At 39.9% G+C, this 25,690-nt stretch overlaps 1 protein-coding gene across 1 annotated transcript; it reads left to right on the forward strand.

Moving 5' to 3' along the window:
• The first annotated feature begins 934 nt into the window (after positions 1-934).
• Positions 935-23,790, forward strand: NSUN3 (NOP2/Sun RNA methyltransferase 3). The gene is made up of 5 exons (XM_024208622.3): positions 935-1,512; positions 3,982-4,325; positions 5,969-6,123; positions 6,777-6,898; positions 22,747-23,790. Exons 1-5 carry the CDS (start codon positions 1,343-1,345, stop codon positions 23,006-23,008), a joined length of 1,053 nt encoding a protein of 350 aa, XP_024064390.2. The 5' UTR covers positions 935-1,342; the 3' UTR covers positions 23,009-23,790.
• The last annotated feature ends 1,900 nt before the right edge of the window (positions 23,791-25,690 follow it).

Here is a 25,690-nt window from a genome sequence, read left to right on the forward strand (position 1 = left end):
CCCAGTACTGAGCCCATTCCCAACACCCAGACCCCCCTGCTGAGCCCCAACCACCTTTACCTGGACCCCCCCTGCAGAATCCCATTGCCACCTGCACCCGGAACCCCCCAACGAGTCCCTGTGCATTAGGGTTGCCAATTTTGGTTGGATGTATTCCAGGAGGTTTCATCACAGGACATAATCTTTAATTAAAGATTAATCTTTTAATTCCTGCAGACTCCAGGACAATCCTGGAGGGTTGGCAACTCTACTGTGCATCCAGATCTCTCTCTCTCTCTCTCTCCCCCCCCCCCCGACCCGCCCACCTCCAGATTGCCCCACACAGAACCATCTCACCCCACACTTGGATCCCCCCACACTAAGCCCCTCCACACTTGGTTCCTGCTAGGCTGAGCCTGCCTGCCCCATACCTGGTTCACGGGCCAGGGCTGGGCATGCATGTGAGATTCTGTCCTTCTCACTTGCTATCTTGGTGCACCTGGTGCAGAGGGACAGGGCCCCAGTGTGCTTCTGGGGCAGGCCCAGCTCTTGCACTGTGTCAGGGTTGGGTGCAGACTCACCACCGAGTCCGTGTCCTGGGGCGAGGGCTGCAGGGTGGTCTCCCACCTTCATGCAGCCAGTGGCCTGTGCTCCCCACTGCTATGCTGGAGCCTCCACATTTATTTATTCAGGAATAAAATATGCAGAATTTTTATCGTTTTGGCACAGAATTCCCCAAAAAAGCAAAAAAGAACACACACCCAGTGTTTTCCTTTGCAGATCTTTAAATAGCTTAATCTGGTATAGAAGCCCAAATATCTATCTCAGTGGATTGTTTCTGCAGAATGAGTCCCTAAATATTGCTAGGAATTTTCTTTGTGTATGTAAGTAAAACAAACAAAACGTACACTTGAATTAATTCTAATGTTCTTATTCACTGTGACTCCTAGAAGAAAGCAGTTGCTATAACTCTTCAAAGCGGGATTGGATTCCATATGACTTGCACAAGGATACACTTTAACTTCTATCTTTTAGTTAGATACATTGAGAGGGATTCCTTTGCAGGCGCGCTAATTTTCTAGGGATATAATCTCCTTAATGATGGTTTGTTTATTTTGCTCCTGGTATGTGGGCGCCCCAGAATCCTTTTAATTTATTTAGTAGTCCAGGGAGGGAGCATCCTGAGCAAACAGTTTGGATGATTTGTTCACAGGTCAGGAGAGATGGTATTCACACATCTTATTTTACAGAGGGCTCCAAATTTCCTGTTGCCAGCCCTGAAAACATGTATACCATGCCCATCAGTGGGGTACCTGAGCACCTTAATGTCATTATTAATCCAAACACATGTATTTAAAATCTGATGTACTGCAATCTTTGCCTAATAGTTTTTCATGTCGACTTCCCCCCCCCCCTCCTTCTCTCTAAGCTGAAATCAGAAGGGAAGCCTCAAAAGCAGATCTGCCAAGTTGTTCTGGATCACTTTGAGAAGCAATACATGAAGGAGCTGGGAGAGGCATGGAGCAGAGTCAGGTTATTTTTTCTCTTTTCATTACCCCATAAAATAACTGCAAAGATCTATATAGAATTCATACAAACTGGACATTGTGCTTTTGATTATTTTATGGATCAACTAAGATACCAGCATGGAATGATAGATGAGCACTGTCTTTAATAATTCCAGTTAAGCATCTGGGAAATGAGGGAATGTGCAGGAAAGATCACATTGCCTAATGTAGAGATACAGTTTAGGTGACATGACCCTTTTATTATCATATGCAATCTTATCTTTTCATTCTTGATGGGACATTATCCCACTTGGACAAATCCCCTCAAAGAATTGAACATATAAAGGCTGGATGTCTTCTCCATAACCATAACTCATTTAGTTTCCACTTAGTTGTGAAAAGAAAAAGAGACAATGTTATGAGCTGAAAGCTAAGTATTAATCATAGCCTTGAATTGCTTCATCAGTGAGTGCCATGATGATCGTCAAGACAGACTTACAAAATGGAAAAACAGTTAAAATGAGGGAATATTTCATAACAAAATAGCTTTTATTATTTTTATCTTTAGGGGTTTTAACGTGTCTGAATAATGTCAAAAAAGCAAAACAATTGCGAATACAGCCAGTTTTAAGAAAAATAAGACAAACAAATCCTTAGTCTCTGTAACGTTCCATGATAAGTAAAGAGAAACATATTTTTTCCTTTTCTCCTCCTCCCTCCTGATTTCCTTTTTTCTTTCTGTTCTTTCTTCCTCAGAATACTTAGGGCCAAATTATGGTCTGGCTGAAGTCAATGCGATTTTTGCTTTGACTCCAATAGCACCAGAATTTGGCCTATGGAAAGCCCTTTAGGGTCTCAGGAGAGGAGGTGCATCAGCCAGTTTCATATTTCCTGTAGCAATTTATTGAAAAATGAGGAAACAATAATTATATCAGAGACAGTGACCAAAAAAAGATCAAATGAACTTCAGAAATATTCACAATATAAAAGAGGAATCACTCCAATTACAGAACAAACAGTAACTTGATTTACCATTAATTATATTTATTTCCCTGGGTACTTTTCTAAGCTCTGCCTGATTAAAATAACATTATTCAGCTTCTTCTCCTGCATATCCTTGAGTGAGATCATTATCCCTATCTTACAAACGGGGAAACGGAGTCGCATCAAAATTACGTGACATCCCCAAGATATTTCAACAGAGCTTTCACAGTTTACACAACTGAAGATCTGCCCCTTAGAGGTAGAGTTGGAGAACATTGTTTTCTAAATTGGCAGGATGGTAAAACATACCAGTAATTCGAATATAGTTCCCATTAGATACATTTCTAGTACCGTGTGGGCAGGACCAAACCATGATGGGATAGAGCTGAAAAATATTTTAGAGTAAGTCAGAGCCTATTATCAAACATTTCATTTTCAAACACTTCAAACGCTTTTTGTCTCTGTCCTCATTGGCGAGTCAAATTGTTAAAACACAGATCCTTCTGAATTGTTTTCTAACCGTTTTCAAAGAAGATTGAGGAACCTAATAAATAAACAGATTTGAATCGGATTTATTTGGTAACTTTCCCTAGTATTAAAAGACCATCTGTAATGTTTATTTTTTGTTTTGTTTGCTTGTTTATTTTCAGAAAACTTCTTCAAAGAAGATTGTAATGGATGTTGGATTAAGTGTGTTTATTTTAGTGCCCATTTGATCTGCTCTTGGAGTCACTTTTTAGTTTTATGGATTCAGTTAGTCAGTATCAGTCAGATCAGTCCATGGTCTGACTTACGTCTCCCAAAATGTAAATGCTAACAAAACCCTGTTGGGTTTATTTTTTTCAAAGACTGCAAAAAAGGATTCCAAATCAGCAAACACTGTTATCCTTTTCAGTGAAAACCAAATACATTAAACTCCCCTTCCACCCCCAGCCCCCGATTTCAGACATGAAAATTTCATTATTGGAAGAGACCATTTACTATGTGATAAGTTTTACTAAGGAATAAAATACCTATTATTTGTGAGATTCACAGTATTATATAATGATTATTAAAGAATACATGAAAGGTTGATTTAAAAGAGCAAGGTGAAAGATTAATTGGGAGCAGCGTTGGGTTTTTTGTTTCTGTCTTTTTTTACAAATGAGTTCACAGCTTCTCTATGCTTGTATGCTCCTGAGATCCTGTATATAAAAATAATGGAGGTGAACCAAGTGTTCTGACTTACCCTTTCTCTTGACATGAGAACAAAGGGATATTTCATGAAATTGAAAAGTAACACATTTAAAACTATAGAAGAAAATACTCTATTACATAATTAACCTGTGGAAACAGACTCAAACCACTAGAATACACTTAAAATATCATAACTGTGGGCGAGCACAAAACCTAGCTGTGGTGTTTGCTTTAATTCCCTGAGATGAAGGGCTTGCTACATTATGGAAACTTAACTGTAACCTGCCACTTATTAAATATAACTCTTCTTTGTTTTTCCTTTTTAAACCTCCAGGGAAGTGCTCACATCACCATTGTGCTGGCAATATGCTGTTCTGCTTAATAAATTCAGCTATTCCTCTGAACTGGAGAACAACTTGCATTTGAAGGGGTATCATAGTCTCTTTCAGGAAACCTTACCCTATCTCCCAGGATCATTAAAATGTTACATTAGTAGAACTCCTGGGAGATTCCCTGCACAAAAACACCACATTGGTAAACTCAAGGAATATTATCTGCTGAATGCTGCTTCACTTCTGTCGGTGCTGGCATTGGAAATAAAGGATGGGGAAAGGGTTTTGGATATGTGTGCTGCTCCAGGCGGTAAATCAATAGCTATGCTGCAGTGTGCCTGGCCAGGTAATGTATTTTATTGTTATGCAATTAAAATACAGAAATCAGGTTCCAGATGCAGTTATCAAAGTTATTTGAAGGCATGTTTGTGTCCGTTATGAGATTAAATTTCAGTTTAAAAGGGACACGGTACTGAGTAGATTCAGATTGTTGAAATCAGAATATTGTGGAGTCAGTTTGTCCTAGTATTAGTAAGGTCAAAAACCTGGACATGTTAATATGTAAATTGGCTTCATATTAATGCAGATTGAAAAACCATTAACAGAGTGGTACTGCTTTTTCTTCCTGTCTAGAATGCACTCTGTGTATCGTGTACTGCTGCCAAGCATGTTACTGTAACTGTAAATTAATCACAGAGTTCTTAGCGCAGGAAAACAAGCTTTTTTCAAGTGTCAAATATTTTTACACCTTTGTGATAATACGATATGTTAATTGCACAGGATTGGCTGGACAAGAACATACAGCAATCTCAGAGTGTGTAGATGGTGCATAAAAGGGATGGGCCCAAGTTCGTTAAGCAGAGTGAGAATCTTTGGAGAATGGAGTACCTGTGCCGGAGGGTTGTTCTACACTTTAGCTGTAAGGGGATCAGATTGTTGGCAAAGGAAATGAATAAGCTTTAGGAGGATGATTTCAACCAAAAGAGAGTGACTGTTATGATATACATAGGTCATATACACAGCCCGTTATGGTTCTTGTGGTGTCAGGAGGTCCTAAAGGCAAGGAAAATGAATGGGAGTATTGAGTATCTAAGGGCAAGAGCAGGAGGAAAATGAGATGCTGTTGCTTGGACCAATGCCTGTACATAGCAAGGTTTAATCTAAATGGGTAATTGTCATGGCTATAGTGCAGGAGTCGGCAACGTTTGGCACGCGGCTCGCCAGGGTAAGCACTCTAGCAGGCCGGGCCAGTTTATTTACCCGCTGACGCGGCAGGTTCGGCTGATCGCGGCCCCCACTGGCCGCGGTTCGCCGTCCCGGGCCAATAGTGGCGGCGGGAAGCCGCTGCCAGCACATCCCTCACCCACGCTGCTTCTCGCTGCCCCCATTGGCCCGGGACGGCGGACCACGGCCAGTGGGGGCCGCGATCGACCGAACCTGCCGCGTCAGCAGGTAAATAAACTGGCCCGGGCCGCCAGGGTGCTTACCCTGGCGAGCCGCGTGCCAAACGTTGCCGACCCCTGCTATAGTGCTAAAAATAAAAAGAGCAAGTGTGTTTATGTCAATACTAGTAGGTTACAGCCTCTGGTAGGCGAGGAGTTGAAATGCTTTGGGAACATAAGATGAAGACCAAGCTTGTGATGAATTAAAAAATGACATGTACATCCTCCCCATAGCAGTAGAAAGATCTCAGAAAAATACTCATACCACTGCTCTTTGAATATGGGTGACCGTTTTAAGTTTGTTTTACTGTGAAAGTTTTTCACTCTGTAGGTATTTATTACTAAATATTTATGGATCACCTTTTAGGAGCATGTTGACATTTTATTAGGGTTTATAAAAATCCATTAGTGTTGTAAAATGTGCAGTAACATAAGCACATACGTTATAATCTCTGACAATCCCAGGGAAATACTGAAACGTCTGTAATTGTAACTTCTAATATTTATAAAAATATAAGAGCACTGATTCTAGGTAATTTGTGTTTAGGTCATCTTCACTGTAATGAGTATGATAGTCTGAGATCAAAGTGGCTGAAGCAGACACTAGAATCCTTCATCCCAGAGCCCCTGATGAATTTAATTACTCTCTCTGAACTGGATGGGAGACAGATTGGAGATCTCCATCCTGAATTGTACGACAAGGTAGCACCATTATGTATTGGCAAGTTGATGGAATTAAAATGATACTTTTATTGTTCTCCTCCTTCCTTTCCTACTGTAACCTGACCTGCTCTGTAGCTATTTGACTATGTCCTGTGAAACGCTCATGAAGTGAAGATGAAACTTTTTATTTTAATGTTAAAACGTATTCTCCATTTGATGGTCCTTCTGATTTGTCTGGGAGGAGTCTACTGAGCTGACCACATGTTTTCTGCATACTTTGAACTGATGAGACTTTGTGCATGTGTCTTTGAGCCTATGTTACAGGATGTTGCTTATTGACTCATCACATTGAATTATGAATAATACACAGCAGTTAGTACTCTGTAACATTTAAATAGATGAATAAACAAGAGTGATCAAGGGTGGGAGCTATTCAAATGGATGATAATAATTATAATAATATTGATGGTATTCATGGTGCAGTAATTAGGGTGTGGTTTTCTCAGACATGCACAAAAATGGTAAAACATTTTAAATTGTATTTTTTTCATGCTTCTAAAAAGCAAAAAAATGATGCTTTAAATTTCTACAGAAATTATTTTCCAATACATTCAAATCAGATGCATTGCACAGACAGTTAACTTCTTGACAGTTAATACTTTTGTTCATTCTTTTACTCATTGTCTGTACAGGTACTGCTGGATGCTCCCTGTTCAAATGACAGAAGTTGGTTATTCTCTTCGGATATTCAGCAGGCTACACTTAGACTCATCCAAAGGAAGGAGTTATCTGCTCTACAGGTACAGCTACTAAGGTGAGAAGTGGAAAGAAAAGCTGTTAAAGAAGCTTTCTCATGATTAAATTAAATAATATTGTGGCAAGATTTGGTAACAACCAATTCCAGGTTTCATGTACAGTACTCCTTCCACTTGGTAAGTGCAGAATGTGCTGCGGTCTGTAGCATTGTTAAATTTAAAGTTAGATAAGCGTTAATGTGGAGCTATTTAAATGTAGAACTGCAATATAAACACCAGGGTCCAAATCCTCAACTGACATACAGCCCATGCCATTCTATTGACTTCATTAAGAGTGCATCTTCATGTAATACTTGGCCTCAATTTCAGAATGATTCAAAACACCCTGCTATGATACAGAAACAAACACACAGGGAGAGGGAGCACCTAAAAAGTTCATTGTGGCTTTAGAGGTATTTTTGATTCTGGCCGTATTCCACATTTTAAGCGGAGGTTTGAGTAGGGTTTATAATTGTTTTTAAAAACCATTTTATAAAGACTGCTTACCCTGCAAGAATCCATGTCTACTTTCAATGAAGTGGTCTATAACTATGTCCAATAGTGGAAGTTCTGATCAGGCATTTTTCTCTGTTACTTTTCAGCAGAATTATCACTTGAAGTTCACTTTTAGGCTAATTTGATGACAAACATGCCAGTCAGTGATGGTTACCACTAGAGTTGTCACACTAGATCTCAGATTGTTCTGCCTCTCTGTTTGTGTTATTAGGACTGTTTCCAGGAGGAGCGTAAGGGCCCAGTGTTGTCCACACTTACACACACACACAAACTCAGTAGGTTTACCCATGTGTGTTTGCAGGATTGAACCACAAGCTTTTAGCTGTCTGTGCTGCTGCTGCAGAATTGTTATAGCTTTGCAGTGTTTGAGGCACATGCTTATAAATAAGAGGTTAAGCAGCAATACAAATGGTAGTGTTTATGTAAAAATTCACAATTTACTCCAAATCAGGCTTGTTACATATTTTACTTGAAAAGGAATTTCATTCCTGTACAAGGTTCTAGGTCAGCAGTATGGAAAACTGAAGCCCTTTCTTTATCCAGAGCATGAGAAACAGCAATGCAAGCTTCCCCACAATACCTGTGATACATGGGCGGGGGAGAAGGGGGAGTAGCTCCCTTTGATGGACACCCAGCCAGCCAGTTAGCTATAAAATCCCTCCTGGTCTGTTCTCTGCTTGCTTTACCTGTAAAGGGTTAACAAGCCCACAGGTAAAGAAAAGGAGTAGGCACCTGACCAAAAGAGCCAATGGGAAGGTAGAACTTTTTAAAATTGGGAAAGAAACTTTTCCTTTGTCTGTTGTTCTCTGGGCTGCAGTGACACGGAGCAGTAATGCTGTAAGTAGCTTTAAGCCAGGTATGATTATAGATTATCAATTCATACCTTGAACCTACTTATCTGGAGCCTCGGATATGTAAGAAAAATGAGGGAATGTCTAAAAAGACACAATTAGGGTTATTTCTTTTATTTCTTATTGGCTTGTGGATTCCTCTGTGCTAACCCCAGATGCTTTTGTTTGCTTGTAACCTTTAAGATGAACCCCAAAGAAAGCTAGTTTGAGTGCTTGATTTTTGGATTGCCCTTTTAAAATCTAGCAAAAGCGTAAATTCCAGATGTATTTTTTCTTTTTGTTTTTAATAAAATTTACCTTTTTTAAGAACAGGATTGGATTTTTGGTGTCCTAAGAGGTTTGTGCATATGCTGTTTGATTAGCTGGTGGCAACAGCTGATTTCCTTTGTTTTCTTTCTCAGCTCTTCCCGGGGTGTGTGTGTGTGAAAGGGCTTGAGGGTACCCCACAGGGAGGAATTCCCAAGTGCTCCTTCCTGAGTCCAAGAGGGGTTTTTTTGCATTTGGGTGGTGGTAGCATTTACCAAGTCAAGGTCTGAGAGTGGCAAGTATTAATTTTTAGAATCCTTGCGGGCCCACACCTTCTGCACTCGGATTGACAGAGTGGGGATTCAGCCTTGACAGTACCTTTCAGATTTGGTTTGACTATATTTTGTTGACTATAATAGTGCTGAAAGTTTATTATTTTAGCAGTGATTTAGTTTTTGCCTCCAAGCACGTGAAAATTAATATTTTTTCCTATTAAAGCCTTTTGGTTTACTATTAATACAACTGTTGTCCTTGTATATGTGTTATAGAAAATAATTTTTAAAAGTTGAAACGAACAATTAAATAATGCAATACGGTATAATAAATGAACATGTTTTTGGAGCTGGGTTAAAGAAGAATTATTTTTCTTTCCAAAAAATAGTTTCTGCAGCTGTATATTGTTTTATAGGTATTGATCAAACACTAAACTTTTAAATGCGCACGGTGATTCACTTCAGAAGTATCCAGCTGTCAAGGCAAATTGAGAGAGGAATAAAGTAATGTTTTTTTTAAAGAGTGTTTTTTATGGAAGGCTCCATAGGAACAGTGTAAGATACTTTTGCATGACTTCCAGAGAAAAAAGGCCTCGCAGAAACCTATGATTGATAACAGAAATATGAGTGTCTTATTGCAGTAATGCATCATGTCACCCATTTCCTTTGAAGAAATCAATCACATTTGAAACACTGACCTCCTTCGGTTTTCTCTTTTCAATATTTGACATATAAAATCTAATTTGTGAACTTCTAGCAAAAGGAAGCATACATCATTCACTGAAATTTTCCAAATTTGTATAAATCATTCTGGATTATAATCCTGATGTAGAAAACTCCTGACAGCAGGAACCTGGTTTTTAAAAAAGCAAGCCAAAAAAGTGCCTATCACCCCAAATAACATTTAATACAATTATCCTTAAATCTAGAAGAGAAAAACATCACATCTGCTGAATGTGCAGTGAACTAGCCTCAAACAGTAGCAGCAACAAAAATTTGGATTTGTGAGGACAATATATTTTTGATCTGTAACTTCTAGTAGAAAAATGTTAATATAGCTTTCCTTCCAATGGGCTCAATAAGACTGTAAATTCAACAACGTATGCACTGTAATTTTTCACTTGTCTGGATTTTGGAATTTAGGGACTAAAACATTTTTGTTAGGCTCCTGTTGTCAGGAGTATGTCAAGGATTAAGATTCAGCAAGGTATTTAAGCATGTGCGTAGTCCCAATGAGTTCAGTAAATGGTTTAATAATGCTTTGGATTTCTATAGTATCTTTTATCTCAGGATGCTTTACAAACACTAATGAATTCTCACAACACCTCATCAAGAAAAAGGATGAAACAGTATTAGGGAGAAGCTAAGTGACTTGTGCAAGATGGGTCAGCAATTCAGTGGCAGCAATAATAATAGAATACAGTTCTACTCACTGTCAATTATTACTCTGATGGCCTGTGCGTGACTAAGATTGAGGAACATAAGAACAGCCATTCTGGGTCAGACCAAAGGTCCATCCAGCCCAGTATCCTGTCTACCGACAGTGGCCAATGCCAGGTGCCCCAGAGGGAGTGAACCTAACAGGTAACGATCAAGTGATCTCTCTCTTGCCATCCATCTCCATCGTCTGACAAACAGAGGCTAGGGACACCATTCCTTACCCATCCTGGCTAATAGCCATTAATGGACTTAACCTCCATGAATTTATCTAGTTCTTTTTTAAACCATGTTATAGTTCTAGCCTTCACAACCTCCTCAGGCAAGGAGTTCCACAGGTTGACTGTGCGCTGTGTCAGGAGGAACTTCCTTTTATTTGTTTTAACTGAGTTCAAATCGTGGCTCTAATAGAGACTTTACCATTGATCTTGAGCAAGTTGTTTAAAGTGTCTACCTCAGTTTCCCTAACTGTAAATCAGGGATAAATACCTATCTACTTCAGAGATTTTATTAGGATTAATTAGTTCTTTGTAAAGGCTGAACATTTACATTGTTTAGCTGTAATTCTTAAATATAGAAGGAAAGAGAATAATAATAAAATGGATGAAATGCAAATGAGGTAAATGGCCCAAAATTTGTGATTTAAAAAAAAAAAAATCAACTTTCAAGTTAAGGTATAGAAATGCAGAGCCAAACAATTGTAACTCCTCCTTGTAGTAAAAACTTGTGATGACTGTACAATTATGATTACTGTATAATAGTGTTTGCAGGCCCAGATTAGACTAAACTGATTTTTTAAAGGCAAATTTGATTTTTTTCCCCCTCTTTTTTGCTTTATGATGTCATTGCACAGCAGAGCTAAGGTTGTTTGGGCCAAAATTGATTGGTAATACTTTAAAAAGTGTAGCCAGTGCTCAGGATTTCAGTGCATTTTAACTATATCGGAAGCGTGAAGAGTCTGTATTATTCTGATCATTTGATACAGAAAAATGTTTTGACACAGAATGCTAAATTTCTTAAAGGTCTTATTTTAATTTTAAGTCACTCATTGATTTATTTATAAACGTTTGGAAAATTCGTCCTGTACTCGGAGCAAGAGCTGAAATTTTGGAGAGTACACACTGTATTCTTTGTATGTAATGAAGTGTTTGAATTGCTGTACACAATTCAACCTTAACTATGGAACTGTGACAGGTACTCCATAATATGTATTTTTATTATTACTGTTGTGCAACTGAAGTGCTGTAGTGCAGTATTGTGTATGTGCTTGTGTGTATATATAACTTCAATTGTACTATGAATATTGGTAATATGGTATTTTAAATGGTTTTGGTTAGCATCTCTTTTTGTAAGCCAGGAGGCTTACAAAGAAAAAAAGAAAAGTGAGTGAGTGAATTCAGAAAAATAGGGAATTAATAGCATTCGTTAAACCCAGGTGCAAATAGGTAGATGCTGCATAAGCTTCCTCAGAAAGCTTCTGGTCCGTGTTACTCTTGGTGCTTCAGTCCTAGGCTTCTCCTGAGCAGAGATTGCTGATCATGCAGCCGCACTACATGATGGCTTAGAGATCTACACAAATGGGTGGACTAGAATGAGCTCACCATTTGCCCTTGTGTCATAAGATAGGATTTTCAGCACAGTTCTCCAGGTGACTAGCTAATACGGTAACCTAATATGCCACCTAACCTGCACTTTCCCCTTGAGTCCAGCCTTTTGAAAATATTCTTTCTTCTGAAAGAGAGTGAACAGACTACTGCTTTTCAAAACACAGCTATTATATGCTTATCTACTTTCGCCAGCAGTTGAAAAATAGTGATGTGGTCTCACTAAAGAATTTATTCATTTTTAATGAAAAATAGCATTTAATTTGTAGTAAATGTTGTACGTTACCAGATATATTTCCCCCTCAAAATTTCTAGGTTATTTGCACGTTTCCATTGAGGTGGTGAATTTGCTTAACATGATTGGAAATAAACTACAGCGCTTCTTTCCATTCATTTTCATTTTTTATCATGCTTTGTGTTCAGAAAGAGGAGAGATGGATTTTCTGTCTCTATGTGAATAGGTAAAATACCTTATTTTTTACTAGAGCAGCATCCAGTAATGCAGAAAAGATTGACTGTTTTAATTTCTTATCTTTTTTTCTGGGAGTTATAATTCAGTCATTTAATTGCATTGGGCAGTACAAGGTACACAGATCACTATACAAGGTCCTAACCCAGGTGAATATTTCTCGTGATGCTTTATTTAAACTTAAGAGAAAAACAAGACTCTTTTTTTCACTTTCACATTTTTTTGTAAGCCTCATGGTTTGTTTTGTTTTGTTTTTTTGTCTTGCTATTTATTGCTGCCTTCTGGTGTTTTGAAAGACAGAGATTGAACTCTTCTTCCATATGTTGCTAAAGAGGGTCTGATTTCTCTGATTACATGTACAGTAGTACAGTAGAACCTCAGCGTTATGAACACCTCGGGAATGGAGGCTGTTTGTAACTCTGAAATATTCATAACTCTGGACAAAACATTTCTTTCCAAAATTTGCAACTGACTTAATATAGGTTTGAAACTTTACCACGCAGAAGAAAAATGCTGCTTTTAACCATCTTAATTTAAATGAAACAAGCACAGAAACCGTTTCCTTGTCTTGTCAAATGTTTTTTTTAAACTTTCCCTTTATTTTTTTAGTAGTTTATTTTTTACATGGTACTGTACTGTATTTGCTATTTATTTATTTTTGTCTCTGCTGCTGCCTGATTGTGTACTTCTGGTTCCAAATGAGGTGTGTGGTTGACTGGTCAGTGTGTAACTGGTGTTCATGAACTCTGCGGTTCTACTGTATCCATTTCACACAAGCCTTTCCTTGCAGTTAGTTGTTCCTCTTTAATCAAATGATGGCTGTGGTCCTCATGCAGTAAACCACTTAAGCATGTCCTTAACTTTAAGCAAATGAGTAGTCCCCTTGAAGTCACCTTTCACTCAGTTAACCAGATAAGGTCTTATCGCCAGTGGGAATTTGCTCTTATTTTAGCCATCACACTGATGACAGGTTGCTATCTGCACCAGCAGAAACCCCAGTGTAGCCAGGGTAAAACTACTATATGTGACAATTAACAGCAGTGAATTTATTCCAGCAAATAAAATTATTTCACAAGGTCTGTATCTCAGTGGTCTGAGTAGCTCAAAAGAGTAGCAGTTGGATACAGGGCTCTTCACTTTTAGCCCTTCCATTCAAGTCCAGCTGAAGTCAGTAGTGACATCAAAGCTACAGTATTACTATCTAAATGCCGTTCAGTGACGTGTGTAAATAGGAATTGGTTAATTTCCTAATGAACAAGTGTGTCACAAAAATATCATACTTGGCATTAATTTGGCACTGTTGTTAGTCTCAACAGAGAGGCCAAGAACTGAATGCATCTGGAGAGTGAATAAAACTTATGGGGTATGTCTACACAGCAATTAAAAGCTCGGGGACCCTCCCACCTCATAGGGTTCTAGAGGCCAGGCTTCAGCTCAAGCCTGAATATTTACACCACAGTTAAACAGCCCATGAGCCCGTGTCAGCCAGCACGTGCCAGCTGCGGATTTTTAATTGCCATGTTGACATACCCATGGTTGTCAGCGGTGGTGTTTCAGTGCACGGATAGGGCACGTGGGCAGGATTGTACTGTGGAGTTTTCAGTCTCCTGGGGTGTCAGTTTGCTGCTTTTCACTAGTCCTAAGTTTAGTAGAAAAAGAGAAAAGAATGGAAGGTTAACATCTTCGTTTTTCAGCATGAAAAGACTGAAAAATCTAGTTTATCCTTATAAACTGTAAGTGAAAACTGACTACATAGCTAAGTGGCTACATATGAATTTTTCTTATAGAAAACCCTAACATCCATCATTATAGAGTGGGATTTTCAAAGGCCCCTATGTGACTTAGAAGCATAAATACCAAGTAGACTTGGTGAAAAGTCGGCATTTCTCTTCTATGGGAAATTCTGAAGGGAAAAACTCATTCCATTTTGGAACAAAGTGTAAAAAAATTCAAAATATCTGATGGAAGGGAAAATTCCCCCCAATTTCATTTTGAAATAATTAAAACTGTTTCAAAAATTTCTAAACAAAATTGACCCTCAGCGCCCGAGCTCAGGTTTCTGACTCAGCTGCTGTTCTCGGGGCTTCTGTGCTCCAGTAGAGGTGCCATGGAGCAGGGAGCCTGGAAGACCTGTGGTCCCTGACTCCAGGGAAGTCCATATGGCAGGGCTGCCCCCTAGAGCCGTGTACCCTGGAAGTCCAGGGTCCCCGGGCAAGTTGGCAGGAAATCAGACAAGTTTGTGACAGAGCCCTGCACGTGTTTCATTGGCATTTCATTGAAATTGATGTTTCTGTGAAACATTTTGTTTTTGACAAATTGGCATTTTCTGAGGGAAATCTGTTTTGTCAGAAAATTCCTGACCAGCTCTAACTCCCTTTGGGGCTTTTTAATATCCCATCTGTAGTGCTGCCTGGGATAATTAGGGCTGCAGGATGAAGTCCCTAGGAGATTTTGTGAGTCTTTTGTTCTCCCTTCCCTAGTAGAGGAAGTGCTGCTTGGGCTGTAGACAAACATGGTGTTTTTTAATTAGTGAACTAAGTTGTTGGCATAAAAAAGAACATTCATTCAGCTCAGGCATTTGAAAGTTTGCAAGAGAAGAAGCCATTTCCATTACGATTACATGACTAGAGTATTTAAGTTTTGTGACTGCGGCATATGTGGAATGCCTCCTGCTGGTGGAGGCTGTCTTGCTAAAAATAGCATTGCCACTTGTGATAATGGCAGCATGGAAACCCAGAGTGGGAACTTGCAAACCAGGTGCAACATTTAATATGGAAATAAAATATATCTGAATGTTACACAGCTGATTGTTACAATTCTGATGGTTAAACCATCATGGGAGCAAGAAGGAAACTGGTAGTCAGCCTCTAGTACAGGGCTTCTGTATTTCTGGTGTCGTAAATGACATACAGTAGCTCTCTGTTAGCAAGAGGATCATCCCCAGGATTTGCCTCAGAGTAAGAGGGGCCTGTTGTCTTTCAAAGTGTTCAGGCTGTTGGGGAAAACAAAACAGGTGAGATTTACTTGCTATAACTCCCTTTTTTATCTTAATTATTGTTCGGAACGACATTGTCTCTATATGACAAGAAAGCTTACTGTAATGAGGAGAGAGGAAAGCATAATGCTTGGGACACAGAGAGAATATTTGTACTGATGTCACGCCATCCCCGTGCCATGCTGTCATCACAATATATTGTGAATTAGGTATTGTAGACACAGGGAATTTCCTTGGCCTTGACAGCTTGATTTTGGAAAAACTATGGGATATAACTGACATGACTCTGGGATGACTGGACTCAGTTTGATTTTTAAAGAAGGAGGGTGGAATTCCATGATCTAATTCATCTCAAATGAGAAGGGGTGTGGATGAAAGTAAATGTGACTTCAGATTCTTTGCTGCATGAATGGTTTAGAAGGGATTCATTGCTTTTTTTTCCTGATCAAAACCAGAAAAATCCATTTTCTGCTTAGTGACCAAAAGATGGCGCTGTTGAAATGTTACATTTTTTTTGTAACTTGCCCTGAAACCCATATAATCTTTTTTTTAACACTGAAAATGGTTAAATTAGTGATATAATTAATGCTGACCCTTCCAAAAAGATGTAGAACATATAATCATGCACAGAAAGAGCCGTCTGGGGACGTGGGATTGGTAATACGAAATACTATACCGGTATTGTTTTGATATTCACTTATATGTCTGTTTTATAAAAGTCTGGGTTTGTAATGCCATTTTTTAAAAAAGGGATAAAATGCCAACCTATCACATTGTTTAATTTACTTTTAGTGTGAAATACCCACTTTTTGGCATTAGATAACTCCAAAGTTTTTGTGACATTTAAGTGTTTCAAAGTCATTGAACGCATGTCTCTACAACAGATCTTTTTATTTTTTGAGATACTGAAGTAATTTTATTGCTGTTTTTCTTTTTAATTTCTAATTTAATTTTTAAGTGTCAGTTTCCTCTCCTGTTACATTTAATGTGAATCTTGAGACTTCAACCAAAGAAAACATTAAGTATGTGTTAGAATACGATGTAGTTTTTCAAAATCACATCCAACAACCCTGCCTGGCAGGTGGTCAGATTAGATTACCTTAATAGGTCTTTTCCACCTCTGACTGCTGTAATTCAATATGCATGTTAGTAAATCTGTCTCCAAAGAGATATTCAGTAAAAAATGAGTGATGATGAATTCTTTGTAAATGCATAATTTCTACCATAGGGGAATTTACACTCCTCTTAATTGCATTAGAGTTGTACCTGGGTTTCCTAAACATCCATCTGAAAAATGGTATACAGCTATGCCCTGACTGTTACATATGTCTGCCTTGGAAATATTTTAATTATTTAAAGATTAATTTAATTATCCAAAAATGTTGATATCACTATTTAAGCCATGCATAGTGTGGGCAAGCATCATGCAAACTTCCACAGACATATCTGCCAGTCCCCCTCAAATCTAATTTGCCATGTCCCAGTCCTTTAGTGATTGAAAACATTATTAAACGGATGTGAGTATTTGATATCACAGTGGGTCCCATAAATTGTACTAATCCGATGTCTCATAAAGTACCACATGACACCCAGGGAAGGATTTATTTTTGCCTCTGAACATTTTATTTTCTTCCTCAGTGCCTCTCTTCCCTCATCCTCTTCCTGTTATAAAATCTAATGGCATATTTTGCAGCTTCTCTTCCTATACACATAGAGATGTGCATTATCTGCCTGAAAATCCTGGCTACCTGGAAGAGGATATCTCGGAGTAGGCCTGGAAATTGTGAATGAAGCCTGTTAATGGATAAAATCGAGCCTCAGCAACTTACCATACTACTTTCTTTAGCATCATAAATTATAGGTACATTTCCATACTCAACAGCTTGTTAGCCTCTGAAGCCCCAAAAATCTGGCTCTTCTGAAGTGGTGTAATTATTTTAGGCACCTACTTGGCAAACTGGGAAGCTTCTTTTTTCAGGCTGCTGTGCAGGTCATCTTTTGATAGCAGTGATTTGTTAGTAGGCATTTTAATGTTAGTGCTATTAACAGTTTCTCTTGTCTATAAAACAAAAATGGGGATTATGTGCATCAAAAGTACTACAGAGTCTCCCGTTAACAATTGCCCATCCTTGTTAATAAGCAGTCACAGGTGTCTTTCTTATGGCTTTTTAAACAAATAGTCTTACAGGAATGTATATTGGATTACTTTAAAGTTTAGGTCAAAATAAGGCTTAAAGTATCAGTCGCTCCTGTACTGAACTAGGGCTTCAGTATAAAGAAGTAAAGCTTCAATTCCAAACCGCTTCAATTGTGTGCAAATTAATACCATTTTTAATCCAGTATGGTGTATACATGAACTTGGATTTAAATTTTTGAAAACACATTTAGTGTAACTAGTTTTATATTTTAATAGTTAAGTTTTACTAAAGATTGACTTATGATGCGTTAAGAAATATAATTAAAGGAAATTGCATTGCTAGGAACAAATATGATCACAGTTTGATTGTTTTAAAGCAATGTACTTGAGTTTCATTTTCACCAAAGTATTTTTAGGGCCCTTCAGACATTGCTTCCATTTTAATCATACATATTTTGAAATAAGTGGTAGATGTATAAGTGAACTATGCTATTACGTTTGTAGATTTAGAGCCCATTTCTTAAATGTACAGAGCACCTCATGACAGGTGACAAGTGCCTTCAGTGCCTTACCTTTTTTTATTTTTATTTTTGATCAGCCATTGATTGTATCAGGAGTCGAGGGCACTGAGCATCTGACAGGACTGGATTTTTAATGACTGAGTTCTATGTGAGCAATTACAAGCTGTATCAATCTCCTTTTAACCTTGTGGTGTAAAGTAATCCTTTTAGATTCTTGAACCTAGATCATGATGTAAGAATTAAAAACTTTTCTTTATTTTGCAGTTTGACCATTTTGGGGCACAATCCTGTCAAAATTCACAAGCAAAGGGCTGGTCTACACTGGGGGGGGGATCGATCCAAGATACGCAACTTCAGCTACGCGAATAGCGTAGCTGAAGTCGAAGTATCTTGGATCGAATTACCTGGGGTCCAGACGTCGCAGGATCGACGGCCGCGGCTCCCCCGTCGACTGCACTACCGCCGCTCGCTCTGGTGGCGTTCCGGAGTCGATGGTGAGCGCGTTCGGGGATCGATATATCGATCCCGGATAAATCGATTGCTACCCGCCGATACGGCGGGTAGTGAGGACGTACCCTAAGAGTGCTCAAAGCTGGTCTGTTTTTGATGTGAGATTTCCAAGACTTGCTGCAGGAGGTTATGTTGGTCATTCCAAAGGTGCTGCTCTTTCCTTTGAATCAGCATTGAATCACTGCTGCAGCCTAATATTCTAGGGGCACTGTGCGTTTTGGCAAGGTCTTGACCACTTGCACTTGTGAAAGGTGTTATGGGATCTTTAATAAGTGTAGTAGTGGTAACCCTGTAGTTACGGCCAAATCCCTGTTTGGTATTTGTGTTTTATCTACTGTAAATTCTTCCTGCAGTTTCAGCTGCTTATGTTTTTTCCTTTTCTAAACTGCAGTGTAGTGTTCTTGCTGTACTGTTAAACAGCTGGTGTCATCTCCTCATAGCTGTCTGCATTTCCGTGCTGGGTGAAGAGATTTCTGCATATTTAAAGTTAGTAAGTCACTTTGGGATTCTCTAGGAAGAGAGGTGCTATATAAATGTAAGAGACTCTGCATGTTTAGCAGTGAAATCTCATACGTTTGTAGCTCGATAGTAATCTGAGCCACATGGCTTTGCACATCTGGAAAGCTTTGTCAGGGGAGAGGGGGGATCTACTTCTGTGAAATTGGGTACAGTAGATACTTTTTTCAAGATGAGGGGAATGCTTCCCAACGTATACTGCCTCCCCAGTCAGAACTTCGCCCTTTCTTTCCATGTTAGAGGTTTAAAGATATGTTGGTAAACAAAACACCCATGAGAGGAAAGTATGGTTTTGTGATTAAGGCACTGGACTGGGATTCAGGAGGCCTGGATTCAATTCCCAGCTCTGCCAGAGACTGACTGTTCACCTTTGGCAAGTTGTTTAATCTCTCGGACTCGGTTCCTCATGTGTAAGAAAGGGGGAGTACTACTTCCTCTCTTTCCTGTGTCTGCCTTGTCTATTTATAGTGTAAACCCTTTGGTGCACAGACTGTCTCTTCCAATGTGTTTTGGTACAGCACCCAGCGTAATGGGGCCCTGATCTTGGTTGGAACCTCTAAGCACTACTGTAATATAAGTAAGAAGTTTTTGTAATTTGCATGGCATAACCCCAAATCTCAGCACTTCCCTGAACCCTGTAAATAGTGTTAGTTACAGTACTGTACATAATTCTATTTACATGAATCCTCTCAGGTTCCTGTTTATATAGGGACTGCCTGCTGTGGAACTGCATTCATGAATTCTTCAGCATCTCCAAGTTCTATCCAATGAGAAGTGACCTAAATTCAGGAAATAATGTTGACCACAGCATAGGGCTTATCCTTCAACTTTTTTTCAGTGTTATAATATTTTCATTATCTACAAAAACTCCTCCGCCCAACAGAAGCAAAACTGGCCGTTTAACTAGGCAGTGCTATCCTCTCTCAAAATACTGTGCTGTAGTGTCAGACATTAGCCTGAATTCTGAGGAGACACTTTACCACAAAGTCTTTTGGATTAGAAAACAGTCCTGCCAATTGAGCCTTAACTAACTAATTTCAGAAAGATAAATTGCAAATGCTAGAATGAAAACAAAGCAGAACAGGCAGCCAACAGAGGCACTAAAGCACCTGGTCTAACTTGTCCTTAAGCAGGAAAGAATATTACTTAATTTACAGCACTTCCCTCAATGTGCTTATTTGTGAAGTCAAATATGTGTTGCTGGCTACCTGCCCCGTTTTCCAGTCAATTGTGCTCCACTAGTCCAGGTGCACTCTGGTGGCTTGGCTGGCCTAAACATCGCCCCATTTCTTTTACAAACAATAGGACGGTGAGAGAATGGAGACAAATGCAGAGAGAAAAGGAGGGTGAAGAGGCAAATGGGTGGGGTGAGAGAGAAAGGGCAGAGAAGTCGCAATGTGTTTGGTGCCAACATTGGTGCTTCATGTCCCTATTTTCCTGCTGAGAATGATGTGCAGAAATGGCAGGTTTGAGGTTAGCTACCCAAATGTGTGTGCTAGCACTGCATTAGATTAAACTACAGGAAGCCATGTGTTCATTCTGGTAACAAAGCTAAATAGGATTTGTGGGAGGAAGGGAGTGAATATTGCACTCTGAACAGAAAGGAGGGTTGGCAGGAATACGCAGCAACACCCATTCAGTTGGGAAGCTGAACAGAACTTTACTGTAATAACAATCACTGAAAAAGTTACTCCCTCTCGTGCCTCCTTAGCTTCCTTGAGCAGGGCTTTCCTTTCCATGCAGAGCTCCTCTAACCCTTGACTTATCCTGAACCCGGTTTGGATTGGGCTTCTCTTCATTGAGGTTTCACCAATAAAGGGGGAAACTCCCCCAATCACGTTGAAAGGGCCCATTCTGTTCTTCAAGGTCCGCTTTCCTTCCTCCATCTGTTCTCATTGTGAAGTGGCATTACTTATCTGCCAAGTGGGAGCTGCACTGAACAGCTCCCCCCATTGGTCTAGAGTGAAATTATACCTCTCATTTTAACTTTCTCTTCAAACAACGCATCCAGCTGAATAGTGTTTTAATTATGCTCCTAGGATATAAATACCGTTACGCTTTGTATGAAAAGCCAGTACCAAAAATATGACTTTATTCTTCCATGACACTACAAGAGCAGTATTTTAAAAAAGAATTTTTCCCATGTTATCATAACTGTTTCTTTGAGACATCGTACATCACTTACTCCCACTTCTTCCAAATATCTTCTGCTGATTAAATATATATTCTAATATGACCTATCCCATCAGATCTCAAAAGTGAAGCATGGCCTGGTTAAGCTAGTTTTGTGTGAGATCCCTGTAAGGAACACCAAGGTGTTACATAGGAATAGGTGGTGGTGATGGTGGCAGCATTTTTCCTATTGGATCGCTGCTGAACCAGTAGGCTGGCATGGTTCTAGAAAGTGCTGTCTCTGCAGATGCAGTCTTCCAGAGGAGATATAAAACTCGGTCCTGACCACTCGAATGCATTAATATTTGCGTAGCCCTTTGGAAACATTGAGTTGTTTATTCCAAGTTGAGTAATTGCATTCAGCTGCCTTTTCAAATGAGAGGGGTATGCTTCAGTAAACTTGCATTTAGTATTGCCAACTACTGAAGTGGGCACGTTTCAACCAGAGGTGGCCATATTCCAGTAGTGACTGAAGTGATCTATTTACATATCAGTTTATAAATCCCTCTTAGGAGCCTTCAGGGTGAAAATTGCTAGAAGAGAGATTGTTTTAGGACAACAGCTTTACCACCAGGAGTAACTCTTTTAAACATTTAATGATGCTAGGTATGAAGAATACTACAGTATTGGAAGAAAATAGGTTGTATTGTACCATGGCTTTTTTTCCCTTGCTCCCATAACATTTCATCTGTGATAGTTGAATGTGCCTTACAGATCTCCTTTCAGCATTTTAAGAACTTATTGTGCTGTATTTCCCCCCCTCTTAATAAGATGTCTGCTTTAATTTAAAGCAAATGGGGTCCCTGTTTCTTTTTCTTGTGTTTGGAGGTTGAGGAAAAATAACAGATGCCATTTGTAACATTGAGACTGTCTGTAATTGCTATGGTTTTATTTTTGTAAACCGAGCGGTTGTGCATTTTAACGTTTAGCTTTCATGTCATTAGAGACATTTGATTAGACAAAGCATTTGCTGATTAAGGGCCCAATCCTGCAGCGGTTAAATACATGGAAAAGCTTCTGGATCAGCCCCAAAATACGTTGTTACTAAACAATCAGAGTTATTTATCCATCATATGGAGATTGTAAGATGATACAGTAGTAGGGCACCTTTCAAGTAAGCAGTAAGTCTGATTTGCAGAAATGCATGCCAAACGGCAAGCCTAATAATTCTGTGCTGTTACTGCAATTGCATGTTCATTTTGGTGTCTGCATGTGCAAATGGCCAGCTAGGTTCTATCACCCAGTTTGTATGCACAATCACAACACTTCCACGTGCAAATTAGGCATGCAGTTGTGCATGCCCATATTTGAAAATCAGGTCCAAAGAGTACTGGTTAAACGTTGGTAAAATAATGATTCTGAAGTACACTTGGAATCGTATATTAAAATGCTACTTGTACATTGTTCTATGCCTTTAAGAATATCATAGGGTAGTTTGGAAATACACACCTAAATGAGATAGCAGAATGTAACACAGGTAATTCCCTGGGTATCAATGAAATGCTCAGTTGTGACAGTTTGATGAAGGTTTATTTCCTGTGGGTGTGGTTTGTTTTTTCCCATTTGGTTATGTTTAATGACTCTGACTGATCTAAATTTAGTTTTATTTTGGTTACTTACAGGTCTGCCATTGAAGCTTTGTGTCCTGGAGGATCTGTGGTCTATTCTACGTGCACTCTCTCGAAGGCAGAAAACAGTGATGTAATCAGTCACATCCTAAACTCCTGCAGTAACGTTCTGCCTGTAGATATAAGTGAACTGGCCAACGTCGTTTCCGATGAGTTCTCTCTGGTTGCTGGTGTCCAGCCACATGAACTTTTAGTACTTCCAGCGAAGGGGAAAGCATGGGGGCCTATGTATGTAGCTAAATTAAAGAAAACGTAGTCTAGGTGGCATTATTAGGCTTTTGTAAGTCATATTGACAGATTCTTATTTATTTTTAATACACTGTATGCATATGCAATCTGTGCCAAATATTTGTCCAAGTAGCCTGGATTTAGAGTTGTGAACTGGTATATCAGATGCTGTCAAATGATCATTAAATTTGAGGTTTAATTTGTAAATAGGACCATATCCAGTATGGCCTAAGCTTGCAGCTGGATCAGTTGGCACAAACCTCTGGCATCTGGACCCATGTGGAGCCCATTAATGTATAAGTCTACAGAGGCAAATGTATTCCAGACTCCGTAATATCTTATTTATATATTATTTCATCTTGAAGAGTCCAAAAGCACTTAACCTTCTATATAGCAACATGGCAGAAATGCATCTGCTTTTGGGGTGAAGGGCAGCAGCCAACTCGCACAAACCTTGCTGTACAGTGAGGAAGAGAGGATCTTCAGTGTCTGCCTGAGGTGGACAGGACCTTCGCCATGGTCTTATCTGACTGACCTGCACAAAATAAACCTGCACAGAACTTAACTACTCTTTCACAAGAGGATGCAGAGTTGCATCCCCTCTGCTGGGTTTGAAGGAGTCAGTATGTCAAACCTGATACTCTCACATTCCTGCTAATGGCACAAAAAGAAACACAAGTTGCTTTGTTAAAAAAATAATAATCCTAAAATACTTTCATAATGAAAATGTGTTGACAAGAAGACAGATATACAATGTAATGATTTAGTCTACAGAGACATTTTGTTCATCAGGGCAGCAGTCAAAGTACAATGCACACGTTTTATATTGTTTTCTATAAAAGAAACTTGAATCTTTTGCCTTTTGCTTATGAATAACTGTTTGGGGGAGTGGGGGTGAGAGAACCCTGAAGAAAGGAAAAATTATCCTCAGTGTTTTCTTGCACTGGAGTATGATGGAGGGTAAACTGGAACTCTTAGGGCATGAAGGAAGCAGATGAGGGTGCCTCACATCCTGTGGCACACATGTTACACTCTGTAGGACAGGATGTGAGACCCTGGCCCAGAAGATGCTGATTCCTAGATTCCAAGGCCAGAAGGGGCCATTGTGCTCATCTAGTCTGTGTAAATTTCTGTATAACACAGTCAGGGCTGAGCACAGCCTCCACTTTCTCATAGTGGAAGAAGGAGCTGCCAGACTGCTAGAACCTAAGTGGGATACTAGAAATCAGCCTCAGCACTCAAGAATTGGGTTAACCTTTTAAATACTTGCTAATCCCCAGGTGCTTGACACCGTGAGGACCGGCCAATTCACTCACTCTCTGGCCTAAATGACGCTCTGAGAGTGAGCGAGTGTGCACGCACAAGCATGAGAATGATTCGATAGCCTGGTGGCTAAAGGACTCACCAGGATGTGGGATATCCTGGATTCAATTCCCCTGCTACAATGGGTATTTATCCGGAGTGCAACAGCTTCAACAGGAGAGACTGGCCCCCCATGTCAGAATATCCTATGTTCCAACGGTAAGAGCACTGACGGGAGAGGTGACCAATCTCAGTTCAGATCCCTTCTCCCCCTCAAGCAGAGGGAGACGTTAGCTGGGGATCTCCCACATCCTGAAAGAGTACCCTAACCACTGGGCCATAAAACTTGTGAGGGAAGAGGCCCTCCTTCTCTCGTCATTTTGTGCAAGCTTGCCTAAAGGGGATCCGATTTGGTAGGCAGCCTCTGAGTTCACTTACTGGATTAGGCCCTACACACTACTTAAGCAGCCAAATGCTTATTGTCTCCTGGTTGGTGAATCATTCTGATGCTTAGGTGGGAGATAGACACCTGGACGCCTAGAGGGAGGCAGCAGTGCACATTCCCAGAGGCAGAAACTTAGGCACCCAGGGAACTTTTACTGTAAAAACTTAGATGCCAAGTGTGTTTAGGCACCTACAGGGTTGAGGGGGTAGGAGGGTTGTGTATCACAGTAGTGCCAAAACCAGGACTTAGGTGCCTAAACTAGGCACTTAGGCATCTAACTTATTTTGTGCATTTAACTCATGAAGCCCAAAGGAACCTTGTGTAGGAAGCAGGATGCTGTTGGTGTACTGGGAGCAAGTGGGTGCTCAGCAGCATGGGACTATGGAGGTGGGATGAGTCTTATTCAGGAGAGGGGTGGGGGAAACAGGGGTCCCAATGCATGGGAGAGGCGAAGCAAAAGGAACAGGAGTGAATTTACTTTGCTCACGTTCCTAACATGGAGTAGCTTATCATGGGGCTTGAAGCATTGGAAAGAGTCTTCTCCCTATTACCCCAGCAGGGACTAGTTTTGTCCATGGCTTATCTGCTAGTCAGCCACTGTCATGAGTATCTGTTACTTCCACCTAGTCACTGCTCTAAAAAAAGAACTATTGCAGAACGGTGAGTGAATGAGGGAGCCAGTGCCCCCGGCAAACCCAGCGCTGTCCAGGTGACAGGGAACGCCCCCCACCCCAACCCCTGTCCTTGGTCTAAAACATCTTCCAGATGCTGAGATAGGCAGTGAGGAGTCCTGTGCAAAGAAGGTGATAGTCTGCCAGGTGGGAGCACCAAAGTAGGAGAGCAGGCCTTCCTGGAGGGAGAGGGGAGTGGAAGCGATCAGCAGGAAGCAGTGCGGGGGGTAGGGTCTTTGAACTATCATGTCAATATGGCTAGTATGTGGCTGGCTGTGGGTGACACTGCACA

This window comes from Terrapene carolina, unplaced genomic scaffold (genome assembly GCF_002925995.2).
Source record: "Terrapene carolina triunguis isolate 2854851 unplaced genomic scaffold, T_m_triunguis-2.0 Scaffold558, whole genome shotgun sequence".
Taxonomy (NCBI): domain Eukaryota; kingdom Metazoa; phylum Chordata; order Testudines; family Emydidae; genus Terrapene; species Terrapene triunguis.

Excerpts from the sequence above, each read along its gene's own strand:
- NSUN3 (XM_024208622.3), top strand. The coding sequence starts at position 1,343 with ATGTACTGCAATCTTTGCCTAATAGTTTTTCATGTCGACTTCCCCCCC. Across the intron at positions 1,513-3,981 it reads GAGGCATGGAGCAGAGTCAG|GGAAGTGCTCACATCACCAT; the intron begins GTTATTTTTTCT and ends TTAAACCTCCAG. Across the intron at positions 6,899-22,746 it reads CTACAGGTACAGCTACTAAG|GTCTGCCATTGAAGCTTTGT; the intron begins GTGAGAAGTGGA and ends GGTTACTTACAG.